We start from the raw sequence: 23,054 nt of genomic DNA on the forward strand, positions 1-23,054 counted from the left end.
TTTATACTCTGAATTACTGCAGCACTTCATGACTGTCAGTACATTACTTTATACTCTGAATTACTGAAGCACTTCATTACTTTATACTCTGAATTACTGCAGCACTTCATGACTGTCAGTACATTACTTTATACTCTGAATTACTGCAGCACTTCATGACTGTCAGCACATTACTTTATACTCTGAATTACTGCAGCACTTCATGACTGTCACTACATTACTTTATACTCTGAATTACAGCAGCACTTCATGACTGTCAGCACATTACTTTATACTCTGAATTACTGCAGCACTTCATGACTGTCAGCACATTTCTTTATACTCTGAATTACTGCAGCACTTCATGACTGTCAGCACATTACTTTATACTCTGAATTACTGCAGCACTTCATGACTGTCAGCACATTACTTTATACTCTGAATTACTGCAGCACTTCATGACTGTCAGCACATTACTTTATACTCTGAATTACTGCAGCACTTCATGACTGTCAGCACATTACTTTATACTCTGAATTACTGCAGCACTTCATGACTGTCAGCACATTACTTTATACTCTGAATTACTGCAGCACTTCATGACTGTCAGCACATTACTTTATACTCTGAATTACTGCAGCACTTCATGACTGTCACTACATTACTTTATACTCTGAATTACTGCAGCACTTCATGACTGTCACTACATTACTTTATACTCTGAATTACTGCAGCACTTCATGACTGTCAGCACATTACTTTATACTCTGAATTACTGCAGCACTTCATGACTGTCACTACATTACTTTATACTCTGAATTACTGCAGCACTTCATGACTGTCAGCACATTACTTTATACTCTGAATTACTGCAGCACTTCATGACTGTCAGCACATTACTTTATACTCTGAATTACTGCAGCACTTCATGACTGTCAGCACCTTACTTTATACTCTGAATTACTGCAGCACTTCATGACTGTCAACACATTACTTTATACTCTGAATTACTGAAGCACTTCATTACTTTATACTCTGAATTACTGCAGCACTTCATGACTGTCAGTAGATTACTTTATACTCTGAATTACTGAAGCACTTCATTACTTTATACTCTGAATTACTGCAGCACTTCATGACTGTCAGTACATTACTTTATACTCTGAATTACTGAAGCACTTCATTACTTTATACTCTGAATTACTGCAGCACTTCATGACTGTCAGTACATTACTTTATACTCTGAATTACTGAAGCACTTCATTACTTTATACTCTGAATTACTGCAGCACTTCATGACTGTCAGTACATTACTTTATACTCTGAATTACTGAAGCACTTCATTACTTTATACTCTGAATTACTGCAGCACTTCATGACTGTCAGTACATTACTTTATACTCTGAATTACTGCAGCACTTCATGACTGTCAGCACATTACTTTATACTCTGAATTACTGCAGCACTTCATGACTGTCACTACATTACTTTATACTCTGAATTACAGCAGCACTTCATGACTGTCAGCACATTACTTTATACTCTGAATTACTGCAGCACTTCATGACTGTCAGCACATTACTTTATACTCTGAATTACTGCGGCACTTCATTACTTTATACTCTGAATTACTGCAGCACTTCATGACTGTCAGTACATTACTTTATACTCTGAATTACTGAAGCACTTCATTACTTTATACTCTGAATTACTGCAACACTTCATGACTGTCAGTACATTACTTTATACTCTGAATTACTGAAGCACTTCATTACTTTATACTCTGAATTACTGCAGCACTTCATGACTGTCAGTACATTACTTTATACTCTGAATTACTGAAGCACTTCATTACTTTATACTCTGAATTACTGCAGCACTTCATGACTGTCAGTACATTACTTTATACTCTGAATTACTGCAGCACTTCATGACTGTCAGCACATTACTTTATACTCTGAATTACTGCAGCACTTCATGACTGTCAGTACATTACTTTATACTCTGAATTACTGCAGCACTTCATGACTGTCAGTACATTACTTTATACTCTGAATTACTGCAGCACTTCATGACTGTCAGCACATTACTTTATACTCTGAATTACTGCAGCACTTCATCACTGTCACTACATTACTTTATACTCTGAATTACTGAAGCACTTCATTACTTTATACTCTGAATTACTGCAGCACTTCATGACTGTCAGTACATTACTTTATACTCTGAATTACTGAAGCACTTCATTACTTTATACTCTGAATTACTGCAACACTTCATGACTGTCAGTACATTACTTTATACTCTGAATTACTGAAGCACTTCATTACTTTATACTCTGAATTACTGCAGCACTTCATGACTGTCAGTACATTACTTTATACTCTGAATTACTGAAGCACTTCATTACTTTATACTCTGAATTACTGCAGCACTTCATGACTGTCAGTACATTACTTTATACTCTGAATTACTGCAGCACTTCATCACTGTCACTACATTACTTTATACTCTGAATTACTGCAGCACTTCATGACTGTCAGCACATTACTTTATACTCTGAATTACTGCAGCACTTCATGACTGTCACTACATTACTTTATACTCTGAATTACTGCAGCACTTCATGACTGTCAGCACATTATTTTATACTCTGAATTACTGCAGTACTTCATGACTGTCACTACATTACTTTATACTCTGAATTACTGCAGCACTTCATGACTGTCAGTACATTACTTTATACTCTGAATTACTGCAGTACTTCATGACTGTCACTACATTACTTTATACTCTGAATTACTGCAGCACTTCATGACTGTCAGCACATTACTTTATACTCTGAATTACTGCAGCACTTCATGACTGTCAGCACATTACTTTATACTCTGAATTACTGCAGCACTTCATGACTGTCAGCACATTACTTTATACTCTGAATTACTGCAGCACTTCATGTCTGTCACTACATTACTTTATACTCTGAATTACTGCAGCACTTTATGACTGTCAGCACATTACTTTATACTCTGAATTACTGCAGCACTTCATGACTGTCACTACATTACTTTATACTCTGAATTACTGCAGCACTTCATGACTGTCAGCACATTACTTTATACTCTGAATTACTGAAGCACTTCATTACTTTATACTCTGAATTACTGCAGCACTTCATGACTGTCAGTACATTACTTTATACTCTGAATTACTGAAGCACTTCATTACTTTATACTCTGAATTACTGCAGCACTTCATGACTGTCAGTACATTACTTTATACTCTGAATTACTGAAGCACTTCATTACTTTATACTCTGAATTACTGCAGCACTTCATGACTGTCAGTACATTACTTTATACTCTGAATTACTGCAGCACTTCATGACTGTCAGCACATTACTTTATACTCTGAATTACTGCAGCACTTCATGACTGTCACTACATTACTTTATACTCTGAATTACAGCAGCACTTCATGACTGTCAGCACATTACTTTATACTCTGAATTACTGCAGCACTTCATGACTGTCAGCACATTTCTTTATACTCTGAATTACTGCAGCACTTCATGACTGTCAGCACATTACTTTATACTCTGAATTACTGCAGCACTTCATGACTGTCAGCACATTACTTTATACTCTGAATTACTGCAGCACTTCATGACTGTCAGCACATTACTTTATACTCTGAATTACTGCAGCACTTCATGACTGTCAGCACATTACTTTATACTCTGAATTACTGCAGCACTTCATGACTGTCAGCACATTACTTTATACTCTGAATTACTGCAGCACTTCATGACTGTCACTACATTACTTTATACTCTGAATTACTGCAGCACTTCATGACTGTCACTACATTACTTTATACTCTGAATTACTGCAGCACTTCATGACTGTCACTACATTACTTTATACTCTGAATTACTGCAGCACTTCATGACTGTCAGCACATTACTTTATACTCTGAATTACTGCAGCACTTCATGACTGTCACTACATTACTTTATACTCTGAATTACTGCAGCACTTCATGACTGTCAGCACATTACTTTATACTCTGAATTACTGCAGCACTTCATGACTGTCAGCACATTACTTTATACTCTGAATTACTGCAGCACTTCATGACTGTCAGCACCTTACTTTATACTCTGAATTACTGCAGCACTTCATGACTGTCAGCACATTACTTTATACTCTGAATTACTGAAGCACTTCATTACTTTATACTCTGAATTACTGCAGCACTTCATGACTGTCAGTAGATTACTTTATACTCTGAATTACTGAAGCACTTCATTACTTTATACTCTGAATTACTGCAGCACTTCATGACTGTCAGTACATTACTTTATACTCTGAATTACTGAAGCACTTCATTACTTTATACTCTGAATTACTGCAGCACTTCATGACTGTCAGTACATTACTTTATACTCTGAATTACTGAAGCACTTCATTACTTTATACTCTGAATTACTGCAGCACTTCATGACTGTCAGTACATTACTTTATACTCTGAATTACTGAAGCACTTCATTACTTTATACTCTGAATTACTGCAGCACTTCATGACTGTCAGTACATTACTTTATACTCTGAATTACTGCAGCACTTCATGACTGTCAGCACATTACTTTATACTCTGAATTACTGCAGCACTTCATGACTGTCACTACATTACTTTATACTCTGAATTACAGCAGCACTTCATGACTGTCAGCACATTACTTTATACTCTGAATTACTGCAGCACTTCATGACTGTCAGCACATTACTTTATACTCTGAATTACTGCGGCACTTCATTACTTTATACTCTGAATTACTGCAGCACTTCATGACTGTCAGTACATTACTTTATACTCTGAATTACTGAAGCACTTCATTACTTTATACTCTGAATTACTGCAACACTTCATGACTGTCAGTACATTACTTTATACTCTGAATTACTGAAGCACTTCATTACTTTATACTCTGAATTACTGCAGCACTTCATGACTGTCAGTACATTACTTTATACTCTGAATTACTGAAGCACTTCATTACTTTATACTCTGAATTACTGCAGCACTTCATGACTGTCAGTACATTACTTTATACTCTGAATTACTGCAGCACTTCATCACTGTCAGCACATTACTTTATACTCTGAATTACTGCAGCACTTCATGACTGTCAGCACATTACTTTATACTCTGAATTACTGCAGCACTTCATGACTGTCAGCACATTACTTTATACTCTGAATTACTGCAGCACTTCATGACTGTCAGCACATTACTTTATACTCTGAATTACTGCAGCACTTCATGACTGTCAGTACATTACTTTATACTCTGAATTACTGCAGCACTTCATGACTGTCAGTACATTACTTTATACTCTGAATTACTGCAGCACTTCATGACTGTCAGCACATTACTTTATACTCTGAATTACTGCAGCACTTCATCACTGTCACTACATTACTTTATACTCTGAATTACTGAAGCACTTCATTACTTTATACTCTGAATTACTGCAGCACTTCATGACTGTCAGTACATTACTTTATACTCTGAATTACTGCAGCACTTCATGACTGTCAGCACATTACTTTATACTCTGAATTACTGCGGCACTTCATTACTTTATACTCTGAATTACTGCAGCACTTCATGACTGTCAGTACATTACTTTATACTCTGAATTACTGAAGCACTTCATTACTTTATACTCTGAATTACTGCAACACTTCATGACTGTCAGTACATTACTTTATACTCTGAATTACTGAAGCACTTCATTACTTTATACTCTGAATTACTGCAGCACTTCATGACTGTCAGTACATTACTTTATACTCTGAATTACTGAAGCACTTCATTACTTTATACTCTGAATTACTGCAGCACTTCATGACTGTCAGTACATTACTTTATACTCTGAATTACTGCAGCACTTCATCACTGTCAGCACATTACTTTATACTCTGAATTACTGCAGCACTTCATGACTGTCAGCACATTACTTTATACTCTGAATTACTGCAGCACTTCATGACTGTCAGCACATTACTTTATACTCTGAATTACTGCAGCACTTCATGACTGTCAGCACATTACTTTATACTCTGAATTACTGCAGCACTTCATGACTGTCAGTACATTACTTTATACTCTGAATTACTGCAGCACTTCATGACTGTCAGTACATTACTTTATACTCTGAATTACTGCAGCACTTCATGACTGTCAGCACATTACTTTATACTCTGAATTACTGCAGCACTTCATCACTGTCACTACATTACTTTATACTCTGAATTACTGAAGCACTTCATTACTTTATACTCTGAATTACTGCAGCACTTCATGACTGTCAGTACATTACTTTATACTCTGAATTACTGAAGCACTTCATTACTTTATACTCTGAATTACTGCAACACTTCATGACTGTCAGTACATTACTTTATACTCTGAATTACTGAAGCACTTCATTACTTTATACTCTGAATTACTGCAGCACTTCATGACTGTCAGTACATTACTTTATACTCTGAATTACTGAAGCACTTCATTACTTTATACTCTGAATTACTGCAGCACTTCATGACTGTCAGTACATTACTTTATACTCTGAATTACTGCAGCACTTCATCACTGTCACTACATTACTTTATACTCTGAATTACTGCAGCACTTCATGACTGTCAGCACATTACTTTATACTCTGAATTACTGCAGCACTTCATGACTGTCACTACATTACTTTATACTCTGAATTACTGCAGCACTTCATGACTGTCAGCACATTATTTTATACTCTGAATTACTGCAGTACTTCATGACTGTCACTACATTACTTTATACTCTGAATTACTGCAGCACTTCATGACTGTCAGCACATTATTTTATACTCTGAATTACTGCAGTACTTCATGACTGTCACTACATTACTTTATACTCTGAATTACTGCAGCACTTCATGACTGTCAGCACATTACTTTATACTCTGAATTACTGCAGCACTTCATGACTGTCACTACATTACTTTATACTCTGAATTACTGAAGCACTTCATTACTTTATACTCTGAATTACTGCAGCACTTCATGACTGTCAGTACATTACTTTATACTCTGAATTACTGAAGCACTTCATTACTTTATACTCTGAATTACTGCAACACTTCATGACTGTCAGTACATTACTTTATACTCTGAATTACTGAAGCACTTCATTACTTTATACTCTGAATTACTGCAGCACTTCATGACTGTCAGTACATTACTTTATACTCTGAATTACTGAAGCACTTCATTACTTTATACTCTGAATTACTGCAGCACTTCATGACTGTCAGTACATTACTTTATACTCTGAATTACTGCAGCACTTCATCACTGTCAGCACATTACTTTATACTCTGAATTACTGCAGCACTTCATGACTGTCACTACATTACTTTATACTCTGAATTACTGCAGAACTTCATGACTGTCAGCACATTACTTTATACTCTGAATTACTGCAGCACTTCATGACTGTCACTACATTACTTTATACTCTGAATTACTGCAGCACTTCATGACTGTCAGTACATTACTTTATACTCTGAATTACTGCAGCACTTCATGACTGTCAGCACATTACTTTATACTCTGAATTACTGCAGCACTTCATCACTGTCACTACATTACTTTATACTATGAATTACTGCAGCACTTCATGACTGTCACTACATTACTTTATACTCTGAATTACTGCAGCACTTCATGACTGTCAGCACATTACTTTATACTCTGAATTACTGCAGCACTTCATGACTGTCACTACATTACTTTATACTCTGAATTACTGCAGCACTTCATGACTGTCAGCACATTACTTTATACTCTGAATTACTGCAGCACTTCATGACTGTCACTACGTTACTTTATACTCTGAATTACTGCAGCACTTCATGACTGTCAGCACATTACTTTATAATCTGAATTACTGCAACACTTCATGACTGTCAGTACATTACTTTATACTCTGAATTACTGAAGCACTTCATTACTTTATACTCTGAATTACTGCAGCACTTCATGACTGTCAGTACATTACTTTATACTCTGAATTACTGAAGCACTTCATTACTTTATACTCTGAATTACTGCAGCACTTCATGACTGTCAGTACATTACTTTATACTCTGAATTACTGAAGCACTTCATTACTTTATACTCTGAATTACTGCAGCACTTCATGACTGTCAGTACATTACTTTATACTCTGAATTACTGAAGCACTTCATGACTGTCAGCACATTACTTTATACTCTGAATTACTGCAGCACTTCATGACTGTCAGTACATTACTTTATACTCTGAATTACTGCAGCACTTCATGACTGTCAGTACATTACTTTATACTCTGAATTACTGAAGCACTTCATCACTGTCAGCACATTACTTTATACTCTGAATTACTGCAGCACTTCATGACTGTCACTACATTACTTTATACTCTGAATTACAGCAGCACTTCATGACTGTCAGCACATTACTTTATACTCTGAATTACTGCAGCACTTCATGACTGTCAGCACATTACTTTATACTCTGAATTACTGCAGCACTTCATGACTGTCACTACATTACTTTATACTCTGAATTACTGCAGCACTTCATCACTGTCAGCACATTACTTTATACTCTGAATTACTGCAGCACTTCATGACTGTCAGTACATTACTTTATACTCTGAATTACTGCAGCACTTCATGACTGTCAGTACATTACTTTATACTCTGAATTACTGCAGCACTTCATGACTGTCAGTACATTACTTTATACTCTGAATTACTGAAGCACTTCATCACTGTCAGCACATTACTTTATACTCTGAATTACTGCAGCACTTCATGACTGTCACTACATTACTTTATACTCTGAATTACAGCAGCACTTCATGACTGTCAGCACATTACTTTATACTCTGAATTACTGCAGCACTTCATGACTGTCAGCACATTACTTTATACTCTGAATTACTGCAGCACTTCATGACTGTCAGCACATTACTTTATACTCTGAATTACTGCAGCACTTCATGACTGTCAGTACATTACTTTATACTCTGAATTACTGAAGCACTTCATTACTTTATACTCTGAATTACTGCAGCACTTCATGACTGTCAGTACATTACTTTATACTCTGAATTACTGAAGCACTTCATTACTTTATACTCTGAATTACTGCAGCACTTCATGACTGTCAGTACATTACTTTATACTCTGAATTACTGAAGCACTTCATGACTGTCAGCACATTACTTTATACTCTGAATTACTGCAGCACTTCATGACTGTCAGTACATTACTTTATACTCTGAATTACTGCAGCACTTCATGACTGTCAGCACATTACTTTATACTCTGAATTACTGCAGCACTTCATGACTGTCAGCACATTACTTTATACTCTGAATTACTGCAGCACTTCATGACTGTCACTACATTACTTTATACTCTGAATTACTGCAGCACTTCATCACTGTCAGCACATTACTTTATACTCTGAATTACTGCAGCACTTCATGACTGTCAGTACATTACTTTATACTCTGAATTACTGAAGCACTTCATTACTTTATACTCTGAATTACTGCAACACTTCATGACTGTCAGTACATTACTTTATACTCTGAATTACTGAAGCACTTCATTATTTTATACTCTGAATTACTGCAGCACTTCATGACTGTCAGTACATTACTTTATACTCTGAATTACTGAAGCACTTCATTACTTTATACTCTGAATTACTGCAGCACTTCATGACTGTCAGTACATTACTTTATACTCTGAATTACTGCAGCACTTCATCACTGTCAGCACATTACTTTATACTCTGAATTACTGCAGCACTTCATGACTGTCACTACATTACTTTATACTCTGAATTACTGCAGCACTTCATGACTGTCAGCACATTACTTTATACTCTGAATTACTGCAGCACTTCATGACTGTCAGCACATTACTTTATAATCTGAATTACTGCAACACTTCATGACTGTCAGTACATTACTTTATACTCTGAATTACTGAAGCACTTCATTACTTTATACTCTGAATTACTGCAGCACTTCATGACTGTCAGTACATTACTTTATACTCTGAATTACTGAAGCACTTCATTACTTTATACTCTGAATTACTGCAGCACTTCATGACTGTCAGTACATTACTTTATACTCTGAATTACTGAAGCACTTCATTACTTTATACTCTGAATTACTGCAGCACTTCATGACTGTCAGTACATTACTTTATACTCTGAATTACTGAAGCACTTCATTACTTTATACTCTGAATTACTGCAGCACTTCATGACTGTCAGTACATTACTTTATACTCTGAATTACTGCAGCACTTCATGACTGTCAGCACATTACTTTATACTCTGAATTACTGCAGCACTTCATGACTGTCAGCACATTACTTTATACTCTGAATTACTGCAGCACTTCATGACTGTCAGCACATTACTTTATACTCTGAATTACTGCAGCACTTCATGACTGTCAGCACATTACTTTATACTCTGAATTACTGCAGCACTTCATGACTGTCAGCACATTACTTTATACTCTGAATTACTGCAGCACTTCATGACTGTCAGCACATTACTTTATACTCTGAATTACTGCAGCACTTCATGACTGTCAGCACATTACTTTATACTCTGAATTACTGCAGCACTTCATGACTGTCAGCACATTACTTTATACTCTGAATTACTGCAGCACTTCATGACTGTCAGCACATTACTTTATACTCTGAATTACTGCAGCACTTCATGACTGTCAGCACATTACGTTATACTCTGAATTACTGCAGCACTTCATGACTGTCAGCACATTACTTTATACTCTGAATTACTGCAGCACTTCATGACTGTCAGTACATTACTTTATACTCTGAATTACTGCAGCACTTCATGACTGTCAGCACATTACTTTATACTCTGAATTACTGCAGCACTTCATGACTGTCAGCACATTACTTTATACTCTGAATTACTGCAGCACTTCATGACTGTCAGCACATTACTTTATACTCTGAATTACTGCACTTCATGACTGTCACTACATTACTTTATACTCTGAATTACTGCAGCACTTCATGACTGTCAGTACATTACTTTATACTCTGAATTACTGCAGCACTTCATGACTGTCACTACATTACTTTATACTCTGAATTACTGCAGCACTTCATGACTGTCAGCACATTACTTTATACTCTGAATTACTGCAGCACTTCATGACTGTCAGCACATTACTTTATACTCTGAATTACTGCAGCACTTCATCACTGTCAGCACATTACTTTATACTCTGAATTACTGCAGCACTTCATGACTGTCACTACATTACTTTATACTCTGAATTACTGCAGCACTTCATGACTGTCAGCACATTACTTTATACTCTGAATTACTGCAGCACTTCATGACTGTCAGTACATTACTTTATACTCTGAATTACTGCAGCACTTCATGACTGTCACTACATTACTTTATACTCTGAATTACTGCAGCACTTCATGACTGTCAGCACATTACTTTATACTCTGAATTACTGCAGCACTTCATGACTGTCAGCACATTACTTTATACTCTGAATTACTGCAACACTTCATGACTGTCACTACATTACTTTATACTCTGAATTACTGCAGCACTTCATGACTGTCAGCACATTACTTTATACTCTGAATTACTGCAGCACTTCATGACAGCACATTACTTTATACTCTGAATTACTGCAGCACTTCATGACTGTCACTACATTACTTTATACTCTGAATTACTGCAGCACTTCATGACTGTCACTACATTACTTTATACTCTGAATTACTGCAGCACTTTATCACTGTCAGCACATTACTTTATACTCTGAATTACTGCAGCACTTCATGACTGTCAGCACATTACTTTATACTCTGAATTACTGCAGCACTTCATGACTGTCAGCACATTACTTTATACTCTGAATTACTGCAGCACTTCATCACTGTCAGCACATTACTTTATACTGTGAATTACTGCAGCACTTCATGACTGTCAGCACATTACTTTATACTCTGAATTACTGCAGCACTTCATGACTGTCAGCACATTACTTTATACTCTGAATTTTTTGCCATAAAACATCTGCTGCAAATAAAGTATTTTTTGTTGTAGAGGAAAAAAAGAAAAGAGATGAGTCCCCTTTGGTTATATTATTATTATTATTTGTATTATTAATAGAGATGAGTGCCCTTTGGTTATATTATTATTATTATTTGTATTAATAGAGATGAATGCCTTTTGTTTATATTATTATTATTTGTATTATTAATAGAGATGAGTGCCCTTTGTTTATATTATTATTATTATTTGTATTATTAATAGAGATGAGTGTCCTTTGGTTATATTATTATTATTATTTGTATTATTAATAGAGATGAGTGCCCTTTGGTTATATTATTATTATTATTATTTGTATTATTAATAGAGATGAGTGCCCTTTGGTTATATTATTATTATTTGTATTATTAATAGAGATGAGTGCTCTTTGTTTATATTATTATTATTTGTATTATTAATAGAGATGAGTGTCCTTTGGTTATATTATTATTATTTGTATTATTAATAGAGATGAGTGCCCTTTGTTTATATTATTATTATTTGTATTATTAATAGAGATGAGTGCCCTTTGTTTATATTATTATTATTTGTATTATTAATAGAGATTAGTGCCCTTTGTTTATATTATTATTATTTGTATTATTAATAGAGATGAGTGCCCTTTGTTCATATTATTATTATTTGTATTATTAATAGAGATGAGTGCTCTTTGTTTATATTATTATTATTTGTATTATTAATAGAGATGAGTGCCCTTTGTTTATATTATTATTATTTGTATTATTAATATAGATGAGTGCCCTTTGTTTATATTATTATTATTATTATTTGTATTATTAATAGAGATGAGTGCTCTTTGGTTATATTATTATTATTTGTATTATTAATAGAGATGAGTGTCCTTTGGTTATATTATTATTATTATTTGTATTATTAATAGAGATGAGTGCTCTTTGGTTATATTATTATTTGTATTCTTGTTTGCGGTGCGGATGAAATGCCGCTGCATTATTTGTTATTGTTTTGTATTTTGTATTTTAAAAACCTCGTGAGGATGCGTGACTGATCAGCTACTGATTATTTAACTAGCTGACAGTCACGCATCCTTATTAAACTCGTGCAGACTGTGGCCGAGGGGTAATAATTAATTAACAGCTAGTTAACCCCTCGGCCAGAGTATAAAATACGTGCTGGCTGAAAACCAGCACGATACGTGTGTGGTTCCTTTTGTTTTGTGTTTGTTTAAGTCTTTTATTTCCTATTGTTTAATAAATGAACTGAATGCCGTAGCGTTTCAGTGTTGCCCCGCCAGTACCTGTTTGTTTTGGTTTTGTGTTTCTGGTCTGAAGTCATGCACTGCAAGCCATCTTGTTCACAATCTCCTATTTAAAATAACACATCTGCAATCATTTCAGTCTTGAATGCAGAAAATAACTATAAACAGATGTGGCAATGAATTAACAAAGTTATGTGAAACAAGTCAGTTTTGAGTTTTGTGCATTTTCAGATTAACACTTGAACCGCCGAAAGGTTCATTTGGCGTCTATTTTAAAACAGCTTCGATATGAAAATGAAAAACAATCGGATACAACTTCATATTTTTATTTATGAACACCATATATAACATTTGCACAGCAAAAACACTGTATATCACATATACATAAATATGAAAACTGTAATACACATTACACAATAAACTACTGTGTAAACAGGTGTAGAAAGTTGTATGCACATACAAAATTATAAAAAATAAATAACTAGTTCTAAAAATAAAACAAAAATATAACATAACAAGCGACATGAATGCGCTTTGAGGGAAACAGAGTTCAAAGGCACATCTATTACAGCTGTCTAATTAGTACAATCCACACAGAAAACACACTGTTCAACTTTACCAGTGCATGTGCCACAGACTGCCTGTTCTCAACGGGCGCAGGCTTCCAGTGTTTTGTTTCTGTTGCATTTAGCAGCCTGGCCTTGTCTTTTCCTTCGTGTGCCAGTGGGTGCAGCGCTGGCTGAAGGTTGAGGGGCATTTGCAAGCCGGATTGCACTTCTCTGATCAAAATGTTTCTGCTGCAGCTCCAGGGCTAGCTGCAGAATGAAGTTCCTCCGGGAGATTGTGTTCCCGGTGCACTCCTTGTACAAAACAAAAGCCAGGTCCAAAACATAAAAAAAACAGCCACAGGCCACCTGCGAGAACCACCTTTGATAGAATACTGCCGTGCTATTTGATCAAGTACATCCACACCATACTCCGTTGTGTTGTAAAGTGAAACACTCTCTGGCTTTCGTTTAGCTTTGTCCTGATGGTCACTGATTTATGCAGAGAGCTTAGAATTAATAATAATAATAATAATAATAATAATAATAATAATAATAATAATAATAGTAGTAATAATAATATATGATGTGTAGAATGACTTTCATCAGTGTTTCAAGCACTCAACAGGATTATAATAGGCGGTTGTATTGCAATGTTTTACTGTTCTGTATTTAATATGCATTTTTTGTAAATGGCCCCAACATTTAATCTCAACCTTGTGGGATAAGCCATTACAAAGAAACATTTCAAGAATAATGTCTACACATAAGATTGTTAGTGATATGAGCGAGTTTCTGAAAATTTGCTCGGTGATTTCATTTCCTGCAAAGGGTGAAAGTGCTATTTTAATGATATTTCTGTAAGTTTCAGTAGTTTGACGTGTACAAAAGCAGCTGACAGCAGTTACATCATTATATAATAATTGGATTGTTAGGGAACTTGTAAATAAATGACCTACCTGCTTGAAAAATCATACTGTTAGTTGGATGGGAAAATGTTTATTGGCATGTAAATCATTTTATTATGTGAAGATTGGAACTAAGTTTTAGTTTATCAATAATCAGGATAATAATTAGAATTAATAGTAGAAGATGCTGAACTGGAAAATGCTGCCAATCTGTTTGCGGGGTAGGTTTTCTCTGGAGGGTTCCCAGCCCAGAATAAAGAAAAGGAGACTCTCGCTCTCTAAACTAGGAGGGCTATCCTTGACTGCTCTTGAGAAATATTATTTGGCTGCAAGGCTATATTTGGTGCAATACTGGATTTTCAAAAATTTTAATGCCGGTTGTACCCGGTTGTACCCACATGAAACCATTTTGAAAACTATCTGACTATTCATTCCTACCTGGTCCAAAAAACAGCAAAACAGCTGCTATAAATCATTCACATGTGAACGATGATGTCATGGTGACGGTAGACGCCCATTTTAAGGCGTTTTAAACAACCATTGGTTGTTTACCAAATGACTGACATCTCCAAAGGCTCCAACAACCAATCAGGGATGGTTTTATATACTTTCAAAACAAAAGTAGTTAGACAGAAAGCTAGATGAGTTAGTTTATTTATTTTTTTCTCTGTCTGGAGATTTGGCGATCACAAGTACAAGCTTACCAGAAAACAAAATATCAACTGTCGTGAAATATTCACAGGATAAACATCAGAGATGACCGTCCAATCAAAATGCATTGCACTGAAGCCCCAGCCCAAGAGAAATACATTTTATTATGAGGTGCAGCATTTCAGTATCTTAGGTTTCGGTTTAGACGACTGGTATATACCATGATTTTAAAGTGCAGCATTACTGGAGAGCAGACTAAATTGCTTTACAGTACCAAGAATGCTTACCGACTGTGGCAAAGTGGTTTGCAGTGTACAGGTGCAGGAGTGATGTGGTGTGTAATTATCAGACAGATTTGTAATCCAGTTGGAAGTCATTTATTTTTAACAATCCAGGTCTGGTGACCAAATAATGATCCCTGGCAATACACAGCAATGTGTAGAGCACGGGGAAAATAATAACGGGTTTGCAGTCTCAAATAAAACACACAAGTATCCCTCCTACAATATAAATACACGGTCACCAATCCTGGGTGCATGCTGTAGTGCTCGTGGTGGGTTGTACAGGTTTATCAGTGACAATAGTGCAGTGCTGTTCCAGGTTTTGTGCTGGCCCTTGGCAACAGCTCTGGAATGTGTTAGCCATCTATTAATACAACAACCAACAAGGCTCCCGAGTGGCGCATCCAGTAAAGGCGCTCCTCGCAGGATGTGCCCTATAGCCTGGAGATCGCTGGTTCGAATCCAGGCTATGTCACAGCTGACCGTGACCGAGAGTTCCTAGGGGGCGGCGCACAATTGGCTGAGCGCTGCCCGGGTAGGGAGGGCTTAGGTCGGCAGGGGAATCCACGGCTCACCGCGCATTAGCGACCCCTGTGGCCGATAGGGCGCCTGTGGCTCTGCAGCGGAGCCGCCAGATCTGTGTTGTCCTCCGGCACTATAGGTCTGGTAGCATTGCTGTGGATCTGCAGTGCGAAAAATGACGGCTTGGAAGGAGCACGTTTCGGAGGACGCGTGTTTCAGCCTCCGTTTCCTGAGTCGGCCGGGGGGTTGCGAGCGGTGAGCCGGGGATACAGATAATAATTGGGCATGCTAAATTGGGGTGAAAACCGGGGTAAAAATAATTGGCGACGACTAAATTAAAAAAAAATAAAAAATAAAAAAAATACAACAACCAACAATTATAGGCAAAACAAAACACTCACGATAAGTTATCACGATACTGCACAGGTCCTTCCAGGTTATTTTCTCGTAACCAAAGCGAAGGAACAGATTGCGATTCTCCGTCCCCATTCATGCCGTCACACATGACCCCTTGGTAAACGAGTGCAGCTGCCCCTCCAATCTGCGACTGCCACGTCTTTTCCCTTCCAGGTCAATGAGTTAATTAACCGGAGTTCCACCCCCTTTCTAGCTGGCCCTTGAACCCTGGGAAAGAACTGTCGGGCCAGCCCGTCCAAGGTACAACTCTGTTCTCGCTACTTATCGCACTGACAGGTCAGGAGGGAGATTTACCACCAAGAATCACTGTGTTTCTGTCACACTGACCCAAAAGAAAACTTTAATTTTTATTACAGAAAGTGTTGATGAGTTGACAGATCTATCTGATGTTGACTTCTTCACATTACGCAGCCATCAAACAATTTGGTGTAAAATGATCCTGATACACAAGTTGAAAGTTACGTTCTGTCAGTCCGACCTCAAACAGGTAGAATGTTCACCGGAGCGGAAGGGTTAAAAGCAGAAAGAGATGGTGCCTCCCTTCCAAATCGAGGCAGATCATTCCACACCTGTGGGGCTCTGAAGCTGAACGCTCTGCCACCTGCCTGCTTTCTCTGTGTGCATGGAATACTTGTCATGGTTAAGAAAATACATGGGAGTTACTGTTTACATTTCCATGTGAGACGAGTTGTCAGACTGATGTGTAAATAAAGACAATAACACCTGTTTCTTGAAACGTCTGATTTGCATGTTCTCAATGCTCCGCTCCATTTCTGATGACAGAATGAAATCTTAATTGGCACGGAACAACCACCTTGAAGTAGAAACACACAAGTGACACAAATGTGTCACTTGCTGTGTTTCTATTGATTTGCTGTTGATTTAAACACTTCCGCCTCTGTGTTCTGGGAGGGGAAATGTCTTCACACAAGGGGTCGATATGATGTCATCCGGCACGCACTGCAGTTCAGGGGCTATGTACGCACGCATGAGGCCAAAGCCAGCCTAGGTCTGTGCTCAAGTGTAAATAGGCTCAAATGATAGGACTTTTTGAATCTGATAGAGCTTAAGCCAGTCCAGGTCCGAGTTGTAAGTGTAAACACACTGATAGAGAACAGATCGTAATGCTTCATTTCATTTTCTGTTTTCAGGACTGCCTTATCTTGGTGAAAGCCAAGGAACAAAGATGGAGTCCGTTTACATTAAACAGGAGGAGGTTCAGGAATTGGTACCTGTCAGCATTAAACAGGAGATGCCTGAACTGGAGCCTGTCCACATGAAAGAAGAGACTGAACTGGAGCCTGTCCACATTAAACAAGAGACTGAACTGGAGCCTGTCCACATTAAACAAGAGACTGAACTGGAGCCTGTCCACATTAAAGAAGAAGAGACTGAACTGGAGCCTGTCCACATTAAAGAAGAAGAGACTGAACTGGAGCCTGTCCACATTAAAGAAGAGACTGTACTGGAGCCTGTCCACATTAAAGAAGAGGAGACTGAACTGGAGCCTGTCCACATTAAAGAAGAGACTGAACTGGAGCCTGTCCACATTAAAGAAGAGGAGACTGAACTGGAGCCTGTCCACATTAAAGAAGAAGAGACTGAACTGGAGCCTGTCCACATTAAACAAGAGACTGAACTGGAGCCTGTCCACATTAAAGAGGAAGAGACTGATCTGGAGCCTGTCCACATTGAAGAGTCTATTGACTTGTTTAAGGATACAGAAAAAATGTCCCAGCCAAAGATATCACATCAGTGTAATGAATGTGTGAAGAGCTTCAGCCGGCCAAGAAGCCTAAAAACACACCAGCGAATTCACACTGGAGAGAAGCCATATCACTGTACTGAATGTGGGGAGAGCTTCAATGTGTCAGGAAGCCTAAAAAAACACCAGCGACTTCACACTGGAGAGAAGCCATATCAATGTACTGAATGTGGAAAGAGCTTCCGTAAGTTAGGAGCCCTAAAAAATCACCAGCTAATTCACACTGGAGAGAAGCCACACCACTGTACTGAATGTGGAAAGAGCTTCCGTGAGTCAGGAGCCCTAAAAAAACACAAGCTAATTCACACTGGAGAGAAGCCGCACCACTGTACTGAATGTGGAAAGAGCTTCCGTAAGTTAGGAGCCCTAAAAAATCACCAGCTAATTCACACTGGAGAGAAGCCGTATCACTGTACTGAATGTGGAAAGAGCTTCCGTGAGTTAGGAAGCCTAAAAAGACACCAGCGAATTCACACTGGAGAGAAGCCATATCAATGTACTGAATGTGGGGAGAGCTTCAGTGAGTCAGGAAACCTGAATAGACACCAACACATTCACACTGGAGAGAAGCCGTATCACTGTGTTCAATGTGGGAAAAGCTTCACTGACAAAGGAACACTAAACAAACACCAGCGAATTCACACTGGAGAGAAGCCGTATCAATGTACTGAATGTGGGAAGAGCTTCAATGCGTCAGGAGACCTAAAAAGACACCATCGATTTCACACTGGAGAGAAGCCATATCACTGTTTTGAATGTGAGAAAAGCTTCACTGACAAAGGAAAACTAAAAAAACACCAGCGCATTCACACTGGAGAGAAGCCGTATCACTGTGTTGAATGTGGGGAGAGCTTTAGGCAGTCAGGAACACTAAAAACACACCAGCAAATTCACACTTGAGCCAGCCTCCCTCCTCTCCCAGTCCCTCACCTCTCCACCCTGCTTGTTTGTGTGTGTGGAGAGCTGACTGATTCCTTGTCTCTCTCTCTCTCTCACCCTGCAGTAAATGAAGGGGGTCCCCAGGAGTGAGAGCCAGCCTGAATCCAGAGACACTGAGAAAGGGAGCGTGACAAACTGAAGGAGACAGACCCATTCTTTCAGAATGAACTGCATTGGAAATTAATCTCACTCATCATGCTGTGAGGATTTATGCCAAGCTTGTTTCTGTGAACACATTAAACAAAGATGCCAAAAACACATCCTATTTTTAAAATACCATTACTGTACCAAAAGTAGAAGAAACTAAAACTAAGAATATGTTCCTGGGTGTGGCAGCAGTGTGTGCTTCATCTCACTAGAATGGCCTCTAAGCTATTGCACCAGTGCAAGCACAAGCTGAAACAACCTTTTTTTATCTGATGTGCAAACTTTTCCCTGCTCTGCTGAGTGTTTAAAGCGCACAGAAGGACCTTTTTATTTGATTGTGTCGCATGTTCCCATGTGTTGCTACAACTGTTTACGGAAGGTGTGTGTATTCTTTAATTTTTTTTACATTTTGACCACTTTTTTAAACTTTTAAATTGCATTCACTGTCTCAAGATGGCTTCCCACGTACCCGCATGGACCTCTCAGAACTTTCCCATCATCCTCCTGCTCACATGTAACACAATAAAATAAAAAGGTCCTTCTGTACCCTTTAAGTACCGAGAACCTCCCAGCTTGTTGTATACTGGAGCCCTATCATTTTAGTAGAGCTGTATAAATGTACTGTAAAACATAAGTTTGCAATGTGCATTTACTCAAATCTGCAAAACCTACATGCTACAGCATTACCATTATTATTACATTCATAGTTGATACAGTTTATGAGTAACTGATCTAAACAATCTGCAGAATGAAGTTGCCTCAGACTGTTTGACAGTAACAGGTCTGGTGCTTTTGTGGAATCACCATTAGCTGTTTATTCCTTTGGGCAAAATATGGCTTGTTTGCTTGTATTTGGTATCAGTATGCTATGTGGCAATGTGCCCCGCCCCTGTGTGCATTTGTGTGTTATATGTTGTATGTTGCGTGCGTGTGTTAATGTTGGTGTATAGTCATTGATACACGGGATATAAACGGGTCTGTGTTTCACGTGTGATTTTAAAAAGGTAGATTTGTATTTAGGCACGAGGAGAGCACAAATCACTTCACGTGCTGATTAAATGTAATATGTGAGCACGGGGTTGCACAGAATTAATTCACGTGCTGGGATTCAAGTGAATAATTAATTAGTAATTGAATCCCAGCACAACAGTATATATAGAGACACGTAGCATGCAGTCAGGGTTAGGTGTTCGGAAGAGGAGAACGGGTGAGAGAGAGAGGAGAGTTAAACTCATTAAAAGTAAAGTGTTTTGTTTGTACTCACCGTGTTTGTTCGTCTGTCCTGCACCGTCTGTTTAGTGTTTAGTCATTTTGTATGTCTGTTTATTTTGGCGCAAGTGCCGTGTCCTGTGTTTTTGTTACAACCTTTTTATTTTCTGTTCGGTTTATTAAATGGTGAGCGCGATCACGCGCTCAGCTTAAACAAACCCCATCTTTCTGTTTATTTATTTCCTGCATCTGGTCTGACGCCACCCACTCCGGCCGTCTTTGTGACAGCTATCATTAAATTGACAATACAGTACATCCAAAGGCAGGCTTAGTTATTTTTAAAGGATGTCATTGAAATTGAGTTTGATTTCCTGTACGTTTTCGTTAAAAGTATGTTAAAAGGTTTGTCATTGTTTAAACTGTCAGTGATTCCTGAGATACAGATCTGCAGTGGAACTGAACAAACCCAAGGGAGACATTGAAAAAGGGGAAGATGCTGCTGTTTGTGGTGAATATTCCCTGAATATGATATTAATACATGAAAGTGTATTATAAATGTAAATGTGACAGATTAATGAAATCTCTGTGTCTTGAAGAAAAAGGGCTCCTTTCCTGCAGATACACTGAACTGTGTGAGCCCTGAACTAGGCGAGCAGGGCTGGGTGGCATCTGGACTGGATTAGGCTGAAAGGACAGTTGAATTCTGTACAGATATTTCACAGCGGCAACAAGAAGCGGTTTGACGCGAGGAAGACATAAAGCATCGATGTCCTAGCGGAAAAGGACATTAAACATCAAAGGACTGAGTTTTAAGATGCAAGATGAACAAATGACCTAATGCAGATAGCTACCTAGAATAGAGAAATGCTATAAATATTCAAGCAAAACTAAACATGTTGTGCTGCACTTTGACTGCTAAACTAATTGCTGTCACTCTGCTATGCCAACTCCGGGACTCTGACTGAGAACACGACCCAAAAAGGGAAGGCAAGCTAGTAAACAACCAAATGCAGAGAGACTGAGGCCTGGCTGGAGGACTGCCATAAGACTTACAGAGACTTTCATCAGACAAACAAGTCTGAGTCTGCTGTACCTAAGCCAGTATAGTTCCAGTTGCATTTTTCTCGCATGAAACTAAATTAATTAATTGTAACACATTCACATACAATTGAACTGTTAATTGTTTAGTTTGCACACCTTGCATGTGAAACTTGAAGTAATCTACCTCATAGCTGTATGAATTTATTTTAAAGTAATCTTGCTATATCGTTAAACAATTTCCTATTAGTAAGCTTAGTGTGATCTGTTGTAAGATTGTCTGAACCATTTCAGTTTAGGCTGTATGTGTGTGTGTGAGTGTAAGCAGTGTCATATTTCACTGGCCCTGCTAGATGCTTTAACGCAGGCTGAGAGCTTTGACTTTATGACTGTTATGCTTAGAAAACTAAGATTGGCTTTCTGACTTTTGTGATTTCTGTTTAATATTTGTGCTCTGAATACAATACTACTATTGATGAAACATTCCTTGTGTCTAGAGTGTGTATGTGGGTTCATAGTAAATCCTCAATCGTGTAAAACATCAATTAAATAGTTTTTATAAGATAACTAATCAATCTAGATAAAACTCTAAACTCTCAATTATAAAATGGAGGACCACCAGATTAAGACCCTGTCATGGCCAGCCTAATCTCCAGACCTGAACCCCATTGAAAACCTCTGGAATGTGATCAAGAGGAAGATGGATAGTCACAAGCCATCAAACAAAGCCGAGCTGCTTGAATTTTTGCGCCAGGAGTGGCATAAAGTCACCCAACATCAATGTGAAAGACTGGTGGAGAGCATGCCAAGACGCATGAAAGCTGTGCTTGAAAATCAGGGTTATTCCACCAAATATTGATTTCTGAACTCTTCCTAAGTTAAAACATTAGTATTGTGTTGTTTAAAAATGAATATGAATTTATTTTCTTTGCATTATTCAAGGTCTGACAACACTGGATCTTTTTTTGTTATTTTGACCAGTTGTCATTTTCTGCAAATAAATGCTCTAAATGACAATATTTTTATTTGGAATTTGGGAGAAATGTTGTCAGTAGTTTATAGAATAAAACAAAAATGTTCATTTTACCCAAACACATACCTATAAATAGTAAAACCAGAGAAACTGATCATTTTGCAGTGGTCTCTTAATTTTTTCCAGAGCTGTAATTTATATATATATATATATATATAT

At 37.5% G+C, this 23,054-nt stretch overlaps 1 protein-coding gene across 3 annotated transcripts in view; it reads left to right on the plus strand.

The window, feature by feature from the left end:
- Nucleotides 1–22,764, plus strand: part of LOC117404690 (zinc finger protein 501-like) — a 351,570-nt gene extending 328,806 nt beyond the window's left edge. For 2 of the 3 annotated variants that reach the window (XM_059015794.1, XM_059015795.1), the window contains exon 3: nt 17,916–22,764. In XM_059015794.1, the coding sequence (XP_058871777.1) occupies nt 17,951–19,429 (1,479 nt within the window). In that variant the 5' untranslated portion in view covers nt 17,916–17,950 and the 3' untranslated portion in view covers nt 19,430–22,764. The remainder of the gene's footprint in view (nt 1–17,915) is intronic. The other variant, XM_059015793.1, reaches the window with a different exon arrangement.
- Nucleotides 22,765–23,054: the final 290 nt, after the last annotated feature.

Source organism: Acipenser ruthenus, chromosome 51 (genome assembly GCF_902713425.1).
Source record: "Acipenser ruthenus chromosome 51, fAciRut3.2 maternal haplotype, whole genome shotgun sequence".
Classification (NCBI taxonomy): domain Eukaryota; kingdom Metazoa; phylum Chordata; class Actinopteri; order Acipenseriformes; family Acipenseridae; genus Acipenser; species Acipenser ruthenus.